General features: G+C 55.4%; 7 protein-coding genes across 7 annotated transcripts; 2 read left to right on the top strand and 5 right to left on the bottom strand.

The window, feature by feature from the left end:
- Window positions 1-27: 27 nt before the first annotated feature.
- On the bottom strand, window positions 28-3,666 carry PFLUO_LOCUS4793 (DEAH-box ATP-dependent RNA helicase prp22; the record flags this gene model as incomplete). Its single annotated transcript, XM_073782178.1, has 1 exon — window positions 28-3,666. One exon carries the CDS (start codon window positions 3,664-3,666, stop codon window positions 28-30), a length of 3,639 nt encoding a protein of 1,212 aa, XP_073638859.1.
- A 226-nt stretch (window positions 3,667-3,892) lies between these two features.
- Window positions 3,893-6,234, bottom strand: PFLUO_LOCUS4792 (RNA helicase; the record flags this gene model as incomplete). Its single annotated transcript, XM_073782176.1, has 2 exons — window positions 3,893-6,013; window positions 6,070-6,234. 2 exons carry the CDS (start codon window positions 6,232-6,234, stop codon window positions 3,893-3,895), a joined length of 2,286 nt encoding a protein of 761 aa, XP_073638858.1.
- A 250-nt stretch (window positions 6,235-6,484) lies between these two features.
- PFLUO_LOCUS4791 (syntaxin binding protein 1) lies at window positions 6,485-8,928 on the top strand (the record flags this gene model as incomplete). The annotated part of the gene is made up of 6 exons (XM_073782175.1): window positions 6,485-6,518; window positions 6,583-6,620; window positions 6,678-6,765; window positions 6,828-6,934; window positions 7,286-7,752; window positions 7,809-8,928. The coding sequence occupies 6 exons, from the start codon at window positions 6,485-6,487 to the stop codon at window positions 8,926-8,928; spliced, it is 1,854 nt and encodes a 617-aa protein (XP_073638857.1).
- A 455-nt stretch (window positions 8,929-9,383) lies between these two features.
- PFLUO_LOCUS4790 (uncharacterized protein) lies at window positions 9,384-10,259 on the bottom strand (the record flags this gene model as incomplete). Its single annotated transcript, XM_073782174.1, has 1 exon — window positions 9,384-10,259. The coding sequence occupies one exon, from the start codon at window positions 10,257-10,259 to the stop codon at window positions 9,384-9,386; it is 876 nt and encodes a 291-aa protein (XP_073638856.1).
- Window positions 10,260-10,412: 153 nt separating this feature from the next.
- PFLUO_LOCUS4789 (uncharacterized protein) lies at window positions 10,413-11,749 on the top strand (the record flags this gene model as incomplete). Its single annotated transcript, XM_073782173.1, has 2 exons — window positions 10,413-10,589; window positions 10,652-11,749. 2 exons carry the CDS (start codon window positions 10,413-10,415, stop codon window positions 11,747-11,749), a joined length of 1,275 nt encoding a protein of 424 aa, XP_073638855.1.
- Window positions 11,750-11,958: 209 nt separating this feature from the next.
- PFLUO_LOCUS4788 (UDP-glucose-4-epimerase) lies at window positions 11,959-13,201 on the bottom strand (the record flags this gene model as incomplete). The annotated part of the gene is made up of 3 exons (XM_073782172.1): window positions 11,959-12,353; window positions 12,429-13,120; window positions 13,173-13,201. 3 exons carry the CDS (start codon window positions 13,199-13,201, stop codon window positions 11,959-11,961), a joined length of 1,116 nt encoding a protein of 371 aa, XP_073638854.1.
- Window positions 13,202-14,073: 872 nt separating this feature from the next.
- Window positions 14,074-16,651, bottom strand: PFLUO_LOCUS4787 (DNA topoisomerase 2-associated protein pat1; the record flags this gene model as incomplete). The annotated part of the gene is made up of 3 exons (XM_073782171.1): window positions 14,074-14,197; window positions 14,252-16,453; window positions 16,512-16,651. The coding sequence occupies 3 exons, from the start codon at window positions 16,649-16,651 to the stop codon at window positions 14,074-14,076; spliced, it is 2,466 nt and encodes an 821-aa protein (XP_073638853.1).
- Window positions 16,652-17,126: the final 475 nt, after the last annotated feature.

The following is a 17,126-nucleotide window of genomic DNA, read 5'->3' as shown; positions in this document are numbered from 1 at the left end:
TCTTTTCCGAGCTGGAGAGCTCCACTACTAACCCCAAGTCCCACCACCACCTCCTCTGCCCTGGCGTCGCTGTGCTGACAAGCGCCAATCATCTTCGCCTGCAAACCGATTGTGCAGAGGCTGGATTCGCTCGGCCTTCTTGCGCTTGGAGAGACGGTCGGTGGGTGCGACTTTGAAGAAGGTCGGAGCTGCTTCAACAAGCCATTTCGGCTCAATCGATGTGGTGCAGTGCATGTATTCCTTTGTCGTGAGAACCAGGGTAGCGTAGATGACGTGCTCAGCTTGCTTCCCAAACAGCGCGGAACTAGGGTGCATGTACACGGGCGTGCCTTCAACCAACGTTTTGTAACCCTCTTGAGGATCTTTGCGAGCCGAGTTGCGGAAGAAGCCGGTGCAGAGAGCTTGTCGCACCTTGGTAGTGTTCCGACCGCAGGAAATAATCTTGTGGTGGTAGCGAGTCATAATCCCGAGGAGTTGTTGGCGAATATCCTGTGCGCGTTTTATCTGTCGAGCTTGAATGAAGTTTTCAAAGCACCACGCACTGTTGAACTTCGCATTCTTCCAACCGTTGTAGACGTTGAGCAGGGTTAGATGGTCGCCATGCGGATCGTGGAATTTAGACTTCTTCTGGTCGGCCTGTTGCTGTTTCTCCTTAGGGCGGTAGAAGATCGAATGGATAGAAAGCATGGCGACAATCGTGAGAATTTCTTCGGAGCAACCCATGTCTACCGATGCAATAAGAACCTTGGCGAGCGCGGGTTCCATAGGGAAATCGGCCATCTTTCGTCCTAACCGGGTTAAGAGACCTTCGTCGTCTAGGGCGGACAGTGCATATAGTTCCTCGAGCGCGGTCAACATGGTGTTGGTCGGGGGCGGATCCATGAAATCGAAATGGAGGAGGTCATTGATGCCCATGGCCTTGAGCATAAGAATGGTGGTTGAGAGGTTTTGGCGCTGGATATCCGGAATGGTCGTCGGAAGCATCTCAGATTGATAGGCCGCTTCGGTATATAGACGGAAACACTTTCCTGGGCCTGTTCGTCCAGCACGCCCTGCACGCTGTTTGGCCTGCGCTTGAGAAATCGGAGTGACTACTAGGGAATCCATGCCGAGCTTCGGGTCGTAGGCGTTTTGTTTCACAAATCCGGGATCGATGACATAGTAGACATTGTCAATGGTGATCGAGGTCTCAGCGATGTTGGTCGCGATAACAACTTTCCGGCCACCCGGCGGCGGAGGGTCAAAGATCCGGCTTTGCATCTCACTAGGAAGCGCGGAATAGACGGGAAGAATGACCAATTCGGGCACGGTGGGGCCTAAAGCCTTCATCCGTTCAAATAGAATCTCGCATGCTGTGTCGATTTCTTCCTGTCCAGTCAAGAAAAGAAGAATATCACCCATAGGCTCGGTCAAATGAATTTGCATGACGGTGAGGAGGGAAGCGTCAAGGTAGTCTTCTTCGGGCTCTTTTGAATACATTATTTCGACGGGGAATGTTCGGCCAGGGATCGAGAAGATAGGACACCCATTAAAAAATTCCGAGAATTTCTCGGCGTCTAGTGTGGCGGATGTGATAATGAGGCGTAGATCGGGTCTTCGCTTGATCGTTTTCTTCAATAGACCGAAGAGAACATCGGTCGCGATCGTGCGCTCGTGCGCTTCGTCCAGCATGATCACAGAGTATCTCTTGATGTCGGGGTCCAAGAGAATCTCTCTTTGAAGCATGCCATCTGTCATGTACTTGATTTTGGTCTCGGGACTAGTGCAGTCTTCGAAACGAATGGTGTATCCAACTTCGGCACCAAGATTGCAGCCCACTTCCTCAGAAACACGTTTGGCCACGGACATAGCAGCAACACGACGTGGCTGAGTACAGCCGATCATACCGTCGTTTCCATACCCGGCCTCGGCAAGGTACTGTGTCAACTGCGTAGTCTTCCCCGAGCCAGTGTCACCGACGACGATCATCAATTGATTTTCCTTCACAGCATCTAGCAGTTGCTTGCGGAATTTGTATACCGGCAGACTCTCGCGTTGTTGTTTGATAGTCATATTGGTCCGCTTGCCAAACGATGCATTCTTGCCCATAGTCACCCGTTTCCATTCCGGTACAGACTCATCTTTGGGTTGTTGCGCAGATCGCAGGTCTGTAGCGAACTGTCGGTCTTCGGGTGCAACCATAGGATCCTGCCATTGAGCATTCAGGTCGACATCAGCTGCCCGCTCAGCTGCCTTGCCCTGTGCCTCTTGCTGTTTCAGCTCGCGTCGCTCTTTGGCAAGACCGGTACCTGACATTGCCGCGCGATTCATAGAACCATCGGGTGCTTTGACAACGCGAATAGGCGAGAGTTCAAGCGATTGTTTAGTCTGTCCGGCTAAGAACGGGGGCTCTTCATCCTTGACTTCAATGTCGACATCTTCCTCTTCTTCGAAGGTGGCTTCTCCCGTCAACGTCGCATGGTATTCCTCGTCGAGGTCGGGATAATCGGCTGCACTCACGGCACCAGACGCGATCAACTGTTTGATTTCCCATCTCTCGGGAGAGGTAAGCCGTTTGCGATTCCTCATAGGTCGTCCATCTGATTCGATGACAGGGACATCCGAGCTAAGGCTGCCATATTTGTCATCTGCTGCGGATGTTCCGTCGAGACGCTCCATATTTGCACCAGATGCTAAGCGGCGTTGAGGCACAAGATCCCTGCCTGTCTCTTGATCCACCTCCTTCATCGACAAGCCAATGCGAGTGCCCTGGATGCTAGCCACTTTAACTTTGACGGGCTGCCCGCGAGATACTAGATCAGATGGGTGATTCACTCGCATCCCTTCCCGCATAGCCGAAATATGAACGAGGCCATCGACCTTCCCTTGGACGCCCTGTAGGTTTACAAAGGCACCGAAATCCTTCACGCCGGTCACTTGCCCATCGTAGATCTTGTAGAGTATTGGGTGTTCATCGAGCTCGACTGGCGGACGGCGGATGTCATCGTCTCGGTTCTTCCGGCGATCTCTGTGGCCGTTGCGATGGCCACCGATGGATCGACCGGACTCGTCCACAAGGTCGTTTTTGCCGTGGCGGGGAGACCTTGATCGAGACCGATATTTGTCACGGCGCCGGCGCCCCCGATTGTAATCATCGTGATCTGGACTGCGGCTCCGTTTCCTGGTGCTGCTGCGATCATCCCTGGCCGTGCGCGGCTGTCCCGCCAGACCCTCTAGCATCGCAAATGTATCGTCCATGGCACCCGTTTGCGCATCGGTCTCGTCCACGGCCTCCCGGCGATCCATGTAGTCGTCTTCAACCCATCGTTTCTCCGTGTCCGGAACAGCCAGACCCTTGAACACACGCGACTTCTTCTCCAACGCATCAAGCACATCCATGTCGTCGCCATCATGCGCAGCCGCCGCGTCGCCATTCTGGGCCATCTTGGCCTTGTACTTCGGGTGCATGGTCAGGACGAGACGATCGAGACTCTCCATCAGACTCTGGGGGAACTCGGCGCCCATGTCGTCGAGGCTCTTCTTGAATTCGGGGAAGCCGCTGCATTTGAGGTGCTGGTCGATGACGAACTCGGCCAGGGTCTTGTCGTTGATGCCCAGGTAGTTCTGGAGCTCGTTCGTCACTCGCGAGACGAGCGAGAGAAGCTCCAGAGACTCTAGGTCATCCATGGCTGCTGCGGTGGTGGTTGATGTGAGAGCCGCAGGACGGGAGAATGCAGAGTTGGTGGTTTCTGCCAAAGCGGAAGGGAGGGAAAATCACTAGGGCCGAAGTCGCCACCGATAAGATAAGCACTATAAGATGCAAATTGGAGAGAGAAGTTGATTAGTTTCGTAGGTCTATAGGTACAGGGTCGCTATTATACAGATCTAGTTTCACGATGGTCGCAACACAGCTCTAGGAGGTCTGTGACTGCGTCCCCTTCGAGGGTTCAGCCTCTTCCGGCGGCGCAGTCTCTAGAAAGCCTTCTTCGACCGATTCCTCAGAAGCGCCAGGCGCCTCAGGGGACCCCTCGAGCGTTGATGTCTCATGTTCATCCTCGCCCTGCTGAAGAAGGTCTGAGCCCAAAGTGCTCTCCTGTTCCGTTTGCTGCTTTTGCAACGCAATCTGCCGCTTCAGTGAAGAGTCCTTCCGCAATTTCTTGTTGACAGAGAATTCCGTCAATGCCCGCATCATACGCTCTTCCACGAGCCCTTTGACATGCGTCGCGAGCGTCCGGTCAGTAAATATTCCTCCAAATCGATAGCCCAGCCATAAATAAAGGATCAGGGCTTTGTGTAGACGCTCTAGCTCGCGCAGATACTCTTTGGCGCCGGACACGCCCTGCTCCAGAATCTCCAGGTTCAGAGTCGAGAGGTCCAGCAAGCGCCCGTGGGAGCTTTGGGCCACGCATTCGGCCATAGACACGAGGAATTCGCGAGATGCTGCCTCACGATAGTCCGTTGGTGCGGCCAGGAAGGTTAGCTGGTCCTGAACCTGCAGTCCGGGCACAGTATCAATGATTTGGGAGACGGCGATTTGGCTGCGAATATCGCACATGAAGAAGAGCGGATTTGATTCCGCGACTTCCAAAAGGCGCTTGATGGAATACTCGAGGGGAGTATCCCGGGGGAAGTAGGCGTTAAACTTGTGATTGACGCCATCCGGTGGAAGAATCCCAGCAGACTTGACAGGCGATGATTCCACTTTGAACGCTTGCTGAATCCAAGGCAGATCGACGTCTTCCAGAGAGGTGACGAGGCCGACACTGGTCTCTTCTTCGTCGCCATCTTTATTGGCATTCGCGACTCGATAGCGTCCAGCGCGTCCGCCAATCTGCTTGATCTCCGGCACGGAGAGTCGCGTGAAGCGGCCGGGGATCCGCTTGACCAAGGTCTCGAAAACAATGCGCTTGATACTCAAGTTCAGCCCCATGCCAATAGCATCGCTGGCAACTAGGAAATCATAGTCATTATCAGGACTATTGAACAGACTGGCCTGCTGAGTCCGAATCTCAGCCGGTAGACCACCATACACAATCGCCGCTCGCCTTCCAGTGATTCGTTCGATATCATTCTTTAGCGCATGTATTCCAATTCGGGAAAAGGACACCACACAATCGCCCTTCTTGAGGTTGTGGAGGTCGCCTTGTAAGCTGCGATCCATCACCTTTAAGGGATTCAGCCGTTCGTAGCGATGGATTTCCAAAGTATCGCCTGTCAGAGCGCATAGCTCTCGGATGAGCGGCACGGTCCGTGTTTCGCCGCAGAGATGCAACTCGGAGACCTGCGCTCCCAGAAACGCCCGTGTCCACGCCCAGCCTCGCGAAGAATCGGCAATCATCTGGATCTCGTCGATCACACCAACATCATAGGTCTGTCCTAGACTAACCATCTCCACTGTGTTGCTCACAATGCGTGGATGTTCATTCTCAGGGAGTTTAACTTCATCCCCCGTGACCAGACCAGCTGAAATCCCTTCGGCTTTGAATCGATAATATACTTCCTGTGCTAGCAGACGTAGCGGGCCCGCGTAGAATCCTTCCTTGCACTGTGCCAGCCGTTGCAGGGCGTGGTATGTCTTGCCAGAATTTGTAGGACCGACGTGTAGGTGGATCGTCCTTTGCATTGAGCGTGCAGCGGGATACCATTCGGCGGGATATCGTAGATCTGCCACCTGTTGCTGCCCTTCTAGATTGGGAAGGGAGTATTTCGCAGTGATAGCGTTCGCAAATGCCATGTATTCCAACTCATCGCGCAGGCCATAGACGCCATCGGTGAGATAGGCGTTTTGCAGCACCGCCTTGGTGCGCCTCAGGGAACCCCAGTTGTTGCCGAGCTTCTGCTCGTTCAGTTTGGCGGCATTGAGGACATTCCGTGCGAGCTTGTTCCATCCTTCCGGCAACTCTTTGATCTCCCTGAGTTTGAATTCTGTATCGCGCACCGCCTTCTCCACCACCAGCTCGAAATCTTGCGCACTCGCTATGGCTTGTCGATCTGCTTTGGGTTTGGTTTCTTTGCCCTGGGAAACGGGTGAGGGCTGTACTCATGGCAGTCAGTCAGCAGGGATTCTCCATTCAGGTAACACGCACCCACCGTCTTGATCGTCGAATCCGGGGTAATTCTCTTCGGCGTCGGCTTGCGTTTCGACCGATGCAGGGCGGCAGTTGTAGCAAACGACCGCTCAGCCGGGCAAACCAACGGTCGCACGGCACACCAGAGGGTGCGACTGGACCTGCCCGACCATGGCAGCATGCTCATTAACTGAAATGGATGAGGTTGGGGGGGGGGGGATGTCAGGAGGGAAAAAAAAGCGGAAGCACAGCTCAACTTGCTTATCGAATGCGCCACCTGCAATAGTTAACTCATGGTGGGGAACTCTGTACACAACACACTCCTTCGCCCTCTTCTTCTTCCTCTTCTTCCTCTTCTTCTTCCTCCCAGACTCGCTCTTCTTTTCTCGTCCCCTGATCTGTTCAACAGCTCCCTCTTCGAGGGCCCGTCCGCCAGCATGGGCTCCTCCATCATCACCATCCAGCGCGACAGTAGGTGCCCAATGCCCGCCCCGCGGTCCCTCCCCCGTCCACTGACGTCTCGCTCGCCGTGCAGTTATTCTCAACAATATCCGCCATGCCGGCGGCCCGGATGTGAGTGTGTCTCTTCCTATGAAGGCGAACAGCGCTGACAGCCCCTCCCCTATGCAGTGGAAAGTCCTGGTGGTGGACGAGACCAGTCGGAAACTGATCAATGGTGCCGTCAATGAGGAGGAAATCCTCAACTTCAACATCTCCAGTGAGCCCGACTTCCTCCCTGCGATGCAAATGCACACCTCGCTCAACTGCCCTCCCCCCTAGATATCGAACAGATCGAGCACCGCCGCCCTTCCAACCTCGACATGGACGCGCTATATATACTGTCACCGGAGAGCCACATCGTGGATTGCCTGATGGCCGACATCGAGGTGGGACGATACAGGAAGGCATTTTTGGTTTGGACTTCATGTCAGTGTGCTGCCGGCCAACCCGTCGACTTCCGCGGCTTGACTGACGGCACCCATAGTTCTCGATCCACAACAGCGCACTCGGCTGGACCGGTCCCAGATAGCTCGTGATCGCATTGCAGACACCCGCATCATGAACATCCATTTCTACCCCAGAGAATCGCGCGTCGTGACTTTTCGGGATCCATGGAGCTTCCCGATTCTGTTCCATCCGAGCTGCAATTCTTTGGTCCCAAGCCATCTCCGAGATCTAGCACAAAAGGCAAGGGTTGGAATCAATATCTTGAGGGCGCCTGCTAACCGGAGTTGCAGGTCGTATCGCTTTGCGCAAGTCTGGGCGAATATCCTGTGATTCGGTATTATCGGCCGCGGACCCCGACCCACGAAGCTGCTGTGCTATGCTCTCATCTGGCCAAATTCATTCAGAGTGAGCTCGATCAATTTGCACAGCATCAACGCGATTTTCCGCCTCCGTCATCGCGCCCTCGAGGAGTTCTCATGGTCGTGGATCGCTCGATGGATGTTTATGCACCTCTTCTCCACGAATTCACATATCAGGCCATGGTACACGATCTTTTGCCCATCAAGGACGGGGATAAGGTCACCTACAAGACCGTCATCAACGAAGGCGGCGCGAATGAAGAAACGAAGGATATGGAGATCGGCGAGAATGACAAGGTCTGGGTGGACTACCGTCATGTGCACATGAAGGATGTGGTTGAGAGACTGGGCGATGATTTCCATAGATTTCGACGGGCCCATCCACAATTTGCCGAAGAGTCAGTGTGTCTTTTTTCTTTTCGTGGGAATTCATTTGCTAACGTGACGCTTGCAGTCAAAACTCAGCCAATGTGGACACGATTAAGGACATGTTGGCAGGACTGACCGAATTTCAAGAGGGCAAGAATGCATACACGCTGCATCTAAACATGGCGGACGAATGCATGAAGCTGTTCCAAGATCGCAAGCTTCTGGAGGTGAGCTCCATCGAGCAGTCATTCGCTACGGGTCTCGATGAGAACTACAAGAAGGCAAAGAATCTGGCGGCGCAACTTGTCCAGCTGCTAGATGATGATGCGGTCCTGCACCTAGACCGACTCCGGCTTCTACTTCTGTACATCATGTATCGCGGCGGGCTGTTAGGAGGAGATATTCGCAAACTGATGGCACATGCACAGCTCCCCGGGCAAGACGGGGATGTCATCGCCAATCTGGACCTACTCGGTGTACGAGTGGAGAAACCTCTCCGAGATGAAAAACCTCCAGTACAACCGCTTTTCAACCGCCGTGCACCGGCACCCGATTCGGAGGAACTCAGTTTATCGCGGTACGAATTAGGTCTCAAGCAGCTACTCGAAGAGCAGGTCCAGGGCACACTGGACACTACCGTCTTCCCCTTCACCCGGCCGCACACCGATGCCGACGGCGGGTTCGCCGCGCAAGAGATGCTCTCTCAGCAGGCGTCCCTGCGCAGTGCCAAACCTACTTGGGCGCGCACTCGGACCACTGAGCAGCCCCGCCAACGCATCATTGTCTTCATGGCCGGCGGAGCCACCTATGCTGAGTCTCGCGCCTGCTATGAAGTCTCTCAGAACTACGGCCGCGATGTCTTCCTGGCCACAACACACATGCTGACCCCGGGCCTGTTCATGAGGCAGGTTGGCGACCTCAGCGTCGACAGGCAACGGCTTGATATCCCCGCGGATCGGCCCAGGCCCGCGGCCCCGGCGCATCTCTTCGAGCGCGAAAAGCCTGCGGCTCCGACTCCCCCGCCGCAGAAGAAGAAGCCGGTGCCTACAAGTCACCTCAACCCTCCTGCACCGCCGGAGGCACTGATGGCCAACATGTCCATCAATGCAAATGGGTCGGGCAGCACACCACCGCCGGGCGGCAAGCCAAACAAGAAAGAGAAGGAGAAGAAGGACAAAGAGAAAAAGTACCGATTTTTCAAGTAATGGCTCACCTACCTCATCTCTGCTTGTCCGTCTTCCCTTCGGTCCTTTCATTCTCTCCCTTCGTCATATGATAGCCTTCCTTCCTTCCTTCCCTTCATCGCTCGCTGTGTCCATGCGGTTCTCCTTCAGCGCTGTTGTGATACCATTTTCCCGCCTATCTTTGGATTTTTTATCGGGCCGGTCTTGCGAGAGTTGAGGTGCCTTCATTTTCCTCGAATTGTATCATTGAACAATTCTGGTCTGGTTTCTTGCTTTCTTTGTTTCTGTTTCCATATTGGGCTGCATGTATGTATTGAGGCAGAGTGGAGAAGCAGAGATCTGAGCGAGGAATCATAGTGAGAATACTTAAATTGGTGTACTCCAGAACGAAATAATCGTCTTCTATAAGGGGTATCAAGTATATAAAATGCGAACAAGTAATCCAAACTCCACCCCATACCCAACCCCAGCCCTACCTAAGGACCCTCACCAAGAAGCTTCAAAACATCATCACTCTGAAAAAACAGATTCCTCAACTTATCCCCCCTCTTCCGTGCCTCAGCAGCCTGCCTCCGTACCTGTTTAGAATTCAAGCTCTGCACCTTCTTCTTCGGCGGCGACACCGGACGACGATGCACAGGGATCCGATCCCCATCTGCGTCCCGGCCCACTCCCACTCCAAGTCCGACAGTGTCGTTCTTCACCCGCCCCTTCAGCGGCTCCCGGATGCCTTCGCGGCCCGGCGCGCCGAGCCCGATTCGGCTGTCCAGATCCCAGCCATAGGTGGAGAGATACCGTAAGCCGGCGCGCGTGCGGTCTAGGTGGGATGGTGGGTGGGAGTGCGCTAGACAGACTTGATGCGCTAGGGAGGCTTCGTGGGGACGGTGGATTGATGATGAAGAAATTGGGTCTGGTGTTGTTTCTGTGGATGCCGCAGGAATAGATAGTGGGAGACTGCACACTTCACATCGTTGCCCGGTGTCTGCTTCTGTTTCTGTTTCCGTTCCCGTGTCTACTGGAGGAAGTAGACGTGGTGGCGACGGAGCAACAGCTTCCGCAGTTGGAGGCGCAGAGCGCGTTGAACGAGGAGGCGGCAGCGGAGCAGAAACCTCTTCGGTGGGTGTACTCGGCGACGTAGCAGTCTTCGGTTTCAGCACGATCGACAGGTACTTGTCTGCGATGCTTGTAGTGGACGGAGTGGAGGCTGATGATGATGACGGAACGGTGGTGTTGAGCTCATGCTCGGACGAGCGCACGAACTGCACGCGTTTGCGACTGATGCCAGCGCCGAAGACGCGCTGGTCTTCCAGCGGGAGGAAGTAGTCCTCGTCCTGCTCTTCTTCGTGGGACATGTGGTGGGTTGTGTGAGTAGGAGAGAAAGAGGAAAAGCGGCGGCGATAAGAAAGTGACCGATAGGCGATAAGCCAGCTAACTCACTAAATTCACTGGACAACACCAACACAACACCTATCTCCCTTTTCACCTCGTTAATCCCATCCTCCGCCATGCCCATCCCGCTCATCGTCCAGGGCATCACGGAGGGCTTCTCGTCCATCCCTCACGTATGGACAATCCTCCGTGTCGTGCCGTGGGTGCTGCTGGTGGCTGCGCTGAAGTACTTCTTCGGCGGAGCGCGCAACACCTCCGAGCGGCTGCTGCACTCCAAGGTGGTCATGATAACAGTACGACGATAGCCTCTCCCCATCTCTAGCAGCAGCAATATCTAACCAAAAAATTCATACAGGGCGGAACATCCGGGATTGGCGCGTCCGTGGCCCACGGACTAGCCTCCCGCGGCGCCCAAGTGATCCTCCTCACGCAACAACCTCCCTCAGACGTCTTCCTCGTCGAATACATCGAAGACCTGCGCCGCACGACAGGCAACCAGCTCATCTACGCCGAACAAGTCGACCTCGCAGACCTGCATTCCATCCGCACCTTCGCCACCAAATGGATCGATAATGCTCCTCCTCGCCGGGTAGATCTGGTGATTCTCTGCGGCGGCACGGCAGTGCCGTCTCACGCTGCTCGCCAGCAGGCTACGCCCAATGGCCTCGACCAGGAATGGCAGATCAATTATCTAGCCAACTTCCATCTCCTCAGCATTCTCTCCCCGGCACTGCGCGTCCAGCCCGCCCACCGCGACGTGCGAGTCATCTTCACGACATGCTCAAGCTACATCGGCGCCAAGCTCGACCTGGACGTCGTAAAACGAGGCAATTCCTTGCCCTCTTCTGAAAACCTCACCAAGAACAAAAGACAACACCAAAAGTCCACCCCGGTCCAGAAGAAGAAGGGCATCTACGGCCTCAGCAAACTCTCCCTCATGATCTTTGCCCAGTCCTTCCAGCGCCATCTGAACGCCTATAAGCGTCCAGACAGTCTCCCGCCCTGCACGCGTGTCCTGGTCGTTGACCCGGGCCTGTCCCGCACGCCGGGTATGCGACGCTGGCTGACGGGCGGGTCGCTGTGGGGTCTGCTAGTCTATCTTCTGACTTGGCCGGTGTGGTGGCTGGTCCTCAAATCACCACAGCAGGGTGCACAGAGCGTCCTGTACGCTGCGATGGAGGAGAAATACTCTCGCGGCGAGGGCGGGTGGATGGTGAAAGAGTGTCGCGAGGTAGATCTTGCGCGGAAAGATGTGAAGGACGACGAGCTGGGCAAACGGCTGTGGGAGTTTAGCGAAAAGCAGGTTGAGGAGGCGGAGAAGGAGGCTGCTGTTAAGAGGGCGCTGGAGAAGAAGGAGAAGGAGACTGAGGCGGAGAAACAATCTCGCAAGGAGACTGCGTCTGAGAAGAAGCAGAGTGCTGGGTCCAGGCGGAGTCGGCGGAATCAGTCTTGATGATAGGTACATTGGGTTAAGCAATAAACAAATAGACAACAATGGGAGTATACGGTAAAAAGAGATTCGTTTAATGCTAGCTATCAATCAATCTACTTACTATCCAAGCTTTTCTACACCCACAAGCTTTCGCGCGCACGCTCTCTCTCTCTCTCTCTCTCTGAGTATCCAATCTAATCCATTTTTTATATCTCCCTTTCAGCGAAAATCTACTTCTTCAGCTGCGCCACCAGCTCAGCAGGCGGCTGCTGGCGATAACCCTGGGGGTTGTTCTCAGTCCAGCGCCAGAGATCCTCACAGGCTTGCTCGAGGGTACGCTCAGCCTTCCAGCCGAGCTCGGAGTTTGCGCGGGTCGGGTTCGCAGTGAGGTTGAGGACGTCACCGGCGCGGCGGGGGGCCACCTCGTAGGGGAGGTCGCGGCCGACAGCGGCCGAGAAGGCGCGGATCATCTCGTAGACAGTGCTACCCTTGCCCGTGCCCAGGTTCCAGGCGCGCACGCCGGGGTTGTTGGCGCGCAGGTAGTTCAGGGCCTTCAGGTGGCCATTCGACAGGTCGAGGATGTGGATGTAGTCGCGGATGGCGGTGCCGTCGTGAGAGGCATAGTCTGGGGGAATTGTTAGAAACTGAGGGAGAAGAGGGAGGTTATGGGGTCTAGGGTTGGGGGTTGGGGGAAATGTACCATCGCCAAACACCATCAGCTTCTCGCGCTTGCCGGTAGCAACCTGCGCCAGCAGCGGGAGCAGGTTGTACGGGACGCCCTGGGGGTCCTCGCCCATGATACCGGAGGGGTGAGCGCCGGCGGGGTTGAAGTAGCGCAGCAGAGCGCCGTTCCACTTCTTAGCCTCGGCGGCGTTGCCGGCCTTGGTGGCATTGTTGCGCTGGGCGTTGATCACGTCAGTGATGGCGGTCTCGACGGCGAACTTGGTGTTGCCGTAGGGGTTTGTTGGGCCGAGCGGGCAATCTTCGGGGATAGGGATCATGTTGGGGAAGCGGGTAGCATCACCGTAGACGGTGGCGGAGCTGGAGAAGACGATGTTGTAGACATTGTGCTTGACCATGGCGCGGAGGAGGTTGATGGTGCCGTAGACATTGACCTGGTAGTAGTCGAGGGGCTTCTCGCCGGACTCGCCGACGGCCTTGAGCGCGGCGAAGTGGATGACACTGTCGATGTCGGGGTGGGCCTCGAAGACCTTGTCGAAGCCCTGCTCGTCGGTGACGTCGAGCTGAGCGAACTCGGCCTTTTTGCCACAGATCTGCTCAATGCGGTTCAGGGCCTCGGCGGACGAGTTGTACAGGTTATCGGCGACGACAACCTTGTAGCCGGCCTCGAGCAGAGCGAGGGTGGTGAACGAGCCAATGTAGCCCGTTCCACTGCGGCGGGAGTCAGTTGCGATCGCAATGCCAGGTGAGGGAGGGCGCGTACCCGGTGACTAGAACTGAACCAGTAGGCATGATGTATAGAGGATTGTTCAATTGATTTATGGGAGGGTGTAGCAGAGGGATGGAAGAGAGAAAGAAGAAGAGGATGAAAGAAAGACAGAGAGAGGCCAGCGTGGAGGGGCAATGTCGGTGGGGGGGAAGGTAGGACCGCCGATCAACAAGTTAATTCTCTTCACTACTGCTAGCAGTAGTGGTTCCCTATGGCGAATCCCTCACTAGTCTAAATCTAGCAAACTCAGACTCGTCAGCATCTCCATAAGATCATCCTAGCGGTGAGCTGCAAACAGGCACATGGTGTTATTCTTAGATCCGTTACATTCCAGGATCTCCGTTTCAGGTCGGCCCCACCATGTCAGGGCCCATATCAAGCCATTGTTACCGGAGAATAGAATTTGGCAATTGATTTCAGGAACAATAAAATGAAAGAGACTATTCATACAAATAGGGTAAAAGCAAGGTCATGCACCACCATGTCTCGCAGCGAAAACACAATTGGTATTGGCAGAAAATAAACAAAAATATGCTCTGAGTTTAGGGCCAATAAAATAACAGGCCGTGTCGGAATTTTAGTGTACTGGCACTCTCAGCCAGTACTTGTAATCTGGGCTGCTTCATCCGATTGATTGCCTCAGCATGGCATGGCGTAGACGTGAGATCGCCGGTATAAGCAGACGAGGCCATATTAGCAAAGGCCACCGCTACATAGACATATACTCTTGTTCTGCAGCACAGACAAGGGGCTTGGTCGCGCACGGAGTGCACTCGGACAGCCTCGGGGAACATTGGCGAAGCAGCGGTCGGCATACCGATCGGCGAGCACAACCCGCAGATCCCCGGCCGAACTCAAAAAACCCTGAAGACAAGATTCGAATCATATAGGTGGTCTAACCAAGAAGTTCGACATCCAAGCCGATGGCGCGCATGAAGAGGTTGACGTTGCCCAACCGCTGGCTGGACATGTCGGCCGGCAGAGTCTTGCTGTAAGCCACCGTTTCCATCACGCGGTCCCTGGGAATCAATGGTTAGAAACAAGTACATAGTAAAGATGGAAGAATCACTCACTTGACAGCAATCACCAAGCGTTGCTGTTGCTCAGGACTGGCACCGATGCCGACGGCGGCCAGGAACTGCCACACATACATGTCGTCGCCCGAGTTGATCGATCCGGGGAAAATCTCAATCAAGACAGGCTCCAACGTATCAAACAAGACATTGAACTTCTCCACCCACTGCTGCCAGTCGCGCTCCGCGGCCTGACCAGCCTCCTTGACGATCTCAGCACGACTGAGCAGCATGGTCAGAATCCCAAGGCCGACCTTGGTCCGGGCCACCGACTGCACATGGGTCTGGGCAATCACCAGTCCCAGCAGGCCAATGATGATGTTGAATGGCGCCTCGTTCACGTAGCCCAGCAGGCTCGGCATGACGGCCAGCGAGAACAGCTCGATCGCTTCGCGCACAGCCAGGGATGGCTGTGCCTCACCTGGTGTCGACTGTGCAAGACGCACGACATCCAAACTATCCAAATGCACCACAATCATCGTCAGGATAGTAACCCGCTGTTCCTGGTCGATATGGCGGAAGATACGAGGGATGGCCTTCTTTCCTTTAGGGCAGGACAGGAGAGCAATAAAAGGGTGGGGCGTTGTCGAGTTGGGAACAATGGGCTCCATCACCTTGAGAGATCGCCAGAGTTTTTGATTCAGCGTGTGGACCTTTTGCCGCCATTCCATGTGCTCCTGGATTGCCTCCGGGTCATTCTCTTCTGGGGGTGGGGGCATGGTGCGTTCCATATCTTCCATTGACATGAGGGCGCTGTAGACAGCTTCAAGGTTTGTTAGAATCGATTTACGATCACTGAGACTCAGATCCGACTGTATCTTCCTCGCTGGCTTGGCACCCTCTGAGCTGTCGGGTCGTTTGATGTTGAGTATTGCCTTCGGCGCCTTCGCATTGCTGAACGAGATCTTGCCCAAGCTGCCTTCAATAATAAGCTGCTTGTTCTTGGGCTTCGCCTTGGCCGCCTCAACGGCACGCTGCACCTGCTGCTGCATCCGCTGCATGTGGTTGTCCGCACTTTGGAGTGCCCGTCGACCATGCCCAAACCGGGCACCGGTCTGGAGAAGGTACGTCTGTGCGAAATGACCAAGAGGCTGGTGGGGATGTTGACGCGGTGCACCACGGATTTGGCTGTAGACCTGGTAGTAGAAGTCTTCTGTGAGGACGGATTCTAGGTCCGAATCCGTCACATTACCGGCCGCGGCCACCAGTTGCTGCAACTGGATGCGGGTGATGAAGTTCTTGTCCTGCGGTGTCATCAGGCCGTTGCCTTTGGACAGCAGAAAGATCTTGTGGTTGCGTTTCGCCCGCTTGGCGTCCTCCACCAGATAGGCATTGCGTTGGTCTTCCGTCATGTGCATGAGCTGCTGAGGGTTGGTGACCACCGGCATCCCATTGTTGCCCGGTCCTCGCGCCATCGGCGGCATTTGCTGCTGTCTCTGGCCTTGGGGCGGGCCTTGGGGCGGGCCTGATTGCCGTTGCGGGCCTGAGGGTGGCATGTTCGGCGGCGGAAGGTTGGCATTCTGCAGGAGATGCAACGGCACTCCGGGCGGAGGATGTCCAGGTCCACACAGTTCTGAGACACCCGGAGGTGGAGGTTGCATGTGCGGCGGGAGCACGCCTTTCTCGAGCTGAGCCATGAGCTCTGGAGGCATCGGAGGAAAGCCATCGGGCAGTTGCTGCGGCGGTGGATGCGCGTACGGCGGCTCGGAGACGGGCTGAGGCAGCGAGTGCAGTGCTGGCATCGGTCCCGCTTGCGGGGCCAGCCTACGCATCTGAGCCTCCACTTCCTCCAGACTCATCATCTTTCGGTTCGAGGCCTGGGCGGGAACTGGCTCCGGTTTCCTCTGCGACGTGCCCCAGACGCTCGACTTGGCTTGCAGATCCGGAATGAAGCCCGGGTCGGAGTACTTTTCATAGCCTGAGCGCTTATTGGAGGGGGGTGCCGCCTGAGCCGTCGCTGTCTGGGGGGGGATTCCAGGAGCCTGGGCTGGAGGTGCCGCCTGAGCCAGCTGGGGGTGTTGCAAGCTGTACCGAACCTGCTCCTCCCCAATGGCATCAGACACCTGAGCAGTCCTGCCAAAGAAGTCGAAATCCCTGCCGACAGCCTTGGTCTCCCCACCGCCGAAGGTGTCGTCGTTGAAGGCATCTTGATCGTTATCGAGCTGATCCCCGAGGCCATCGTAGGTATCCTCGAAATCGATCCTGGGCCAATGTCAGTCCAAATTTTCAAGCACGATGTGGAAGCAGCGGGATCTCTCACGCATCGTCGTCCTCGTCCGCGTTGGCCGTCGCACGAGCGATGTCCGCGAAGGGATCGGAGTTCTCGAAAACCCCCCGCGAGGGCCCGGGATCGCGGTCGCGGTCCCTGGGCAGGGTGGTGTCGAAGCCAAAAAAGGACATGGCCTCGGCTGGGAGGTGGGAGGGATGAAGGAGTGGGATACGGTGGTGGTGAATGATGGTGGTGGGGAAGAGAAGAGAAGGAGGGTTGGTTGGCTCAGGCTCGGCAGTTTTGTAGCCTCAGGCAGGAACGGTCTACGCCAAGCGACAATGGCAGAAGCAATACCAAGTGGCTTCAACTATACTACGTAGAACATTAACTATCGTGGAATCGGAATAGATTGACGATTGATTTGATGACATGTCCCTCGGTAATCTATATATGGTTTTTTCGTGTCTAGTCCTTCATTCCCGTTTCCACCGTGCAGTGTGCCAGTGAATAATGTTGACTATACTTCCACCCCGACCGACCAGTGTCGGTACAGAATAAAAATAGCCTCGAGCCAAAAAAGGTTCTTCCTACATCTGCCTCATCCAACCTCAGCGCTCCCCTGTGGTATCATTCGATGGCCGATGGGGCCATTTTGGTACTGCCTAT

Source organism: Penicillium psychrofluorescens, assembly GCF_964197705.1.
Source record: "Penicillium psychrofluorescens genome assembly, chromosome: 3".
NCBI lineage: Eukaryota > Fungi > Ascomycota > Eurotiomycetes > Eurotiales > Aspergillaceae > Penicillium > Penicillium psychrofluorescens.
The sequence above is the reverse complement of the archived record's forward strand: the minus strand, read 5'-3'. Positions and strand labels throughout refer to the sequence as shown.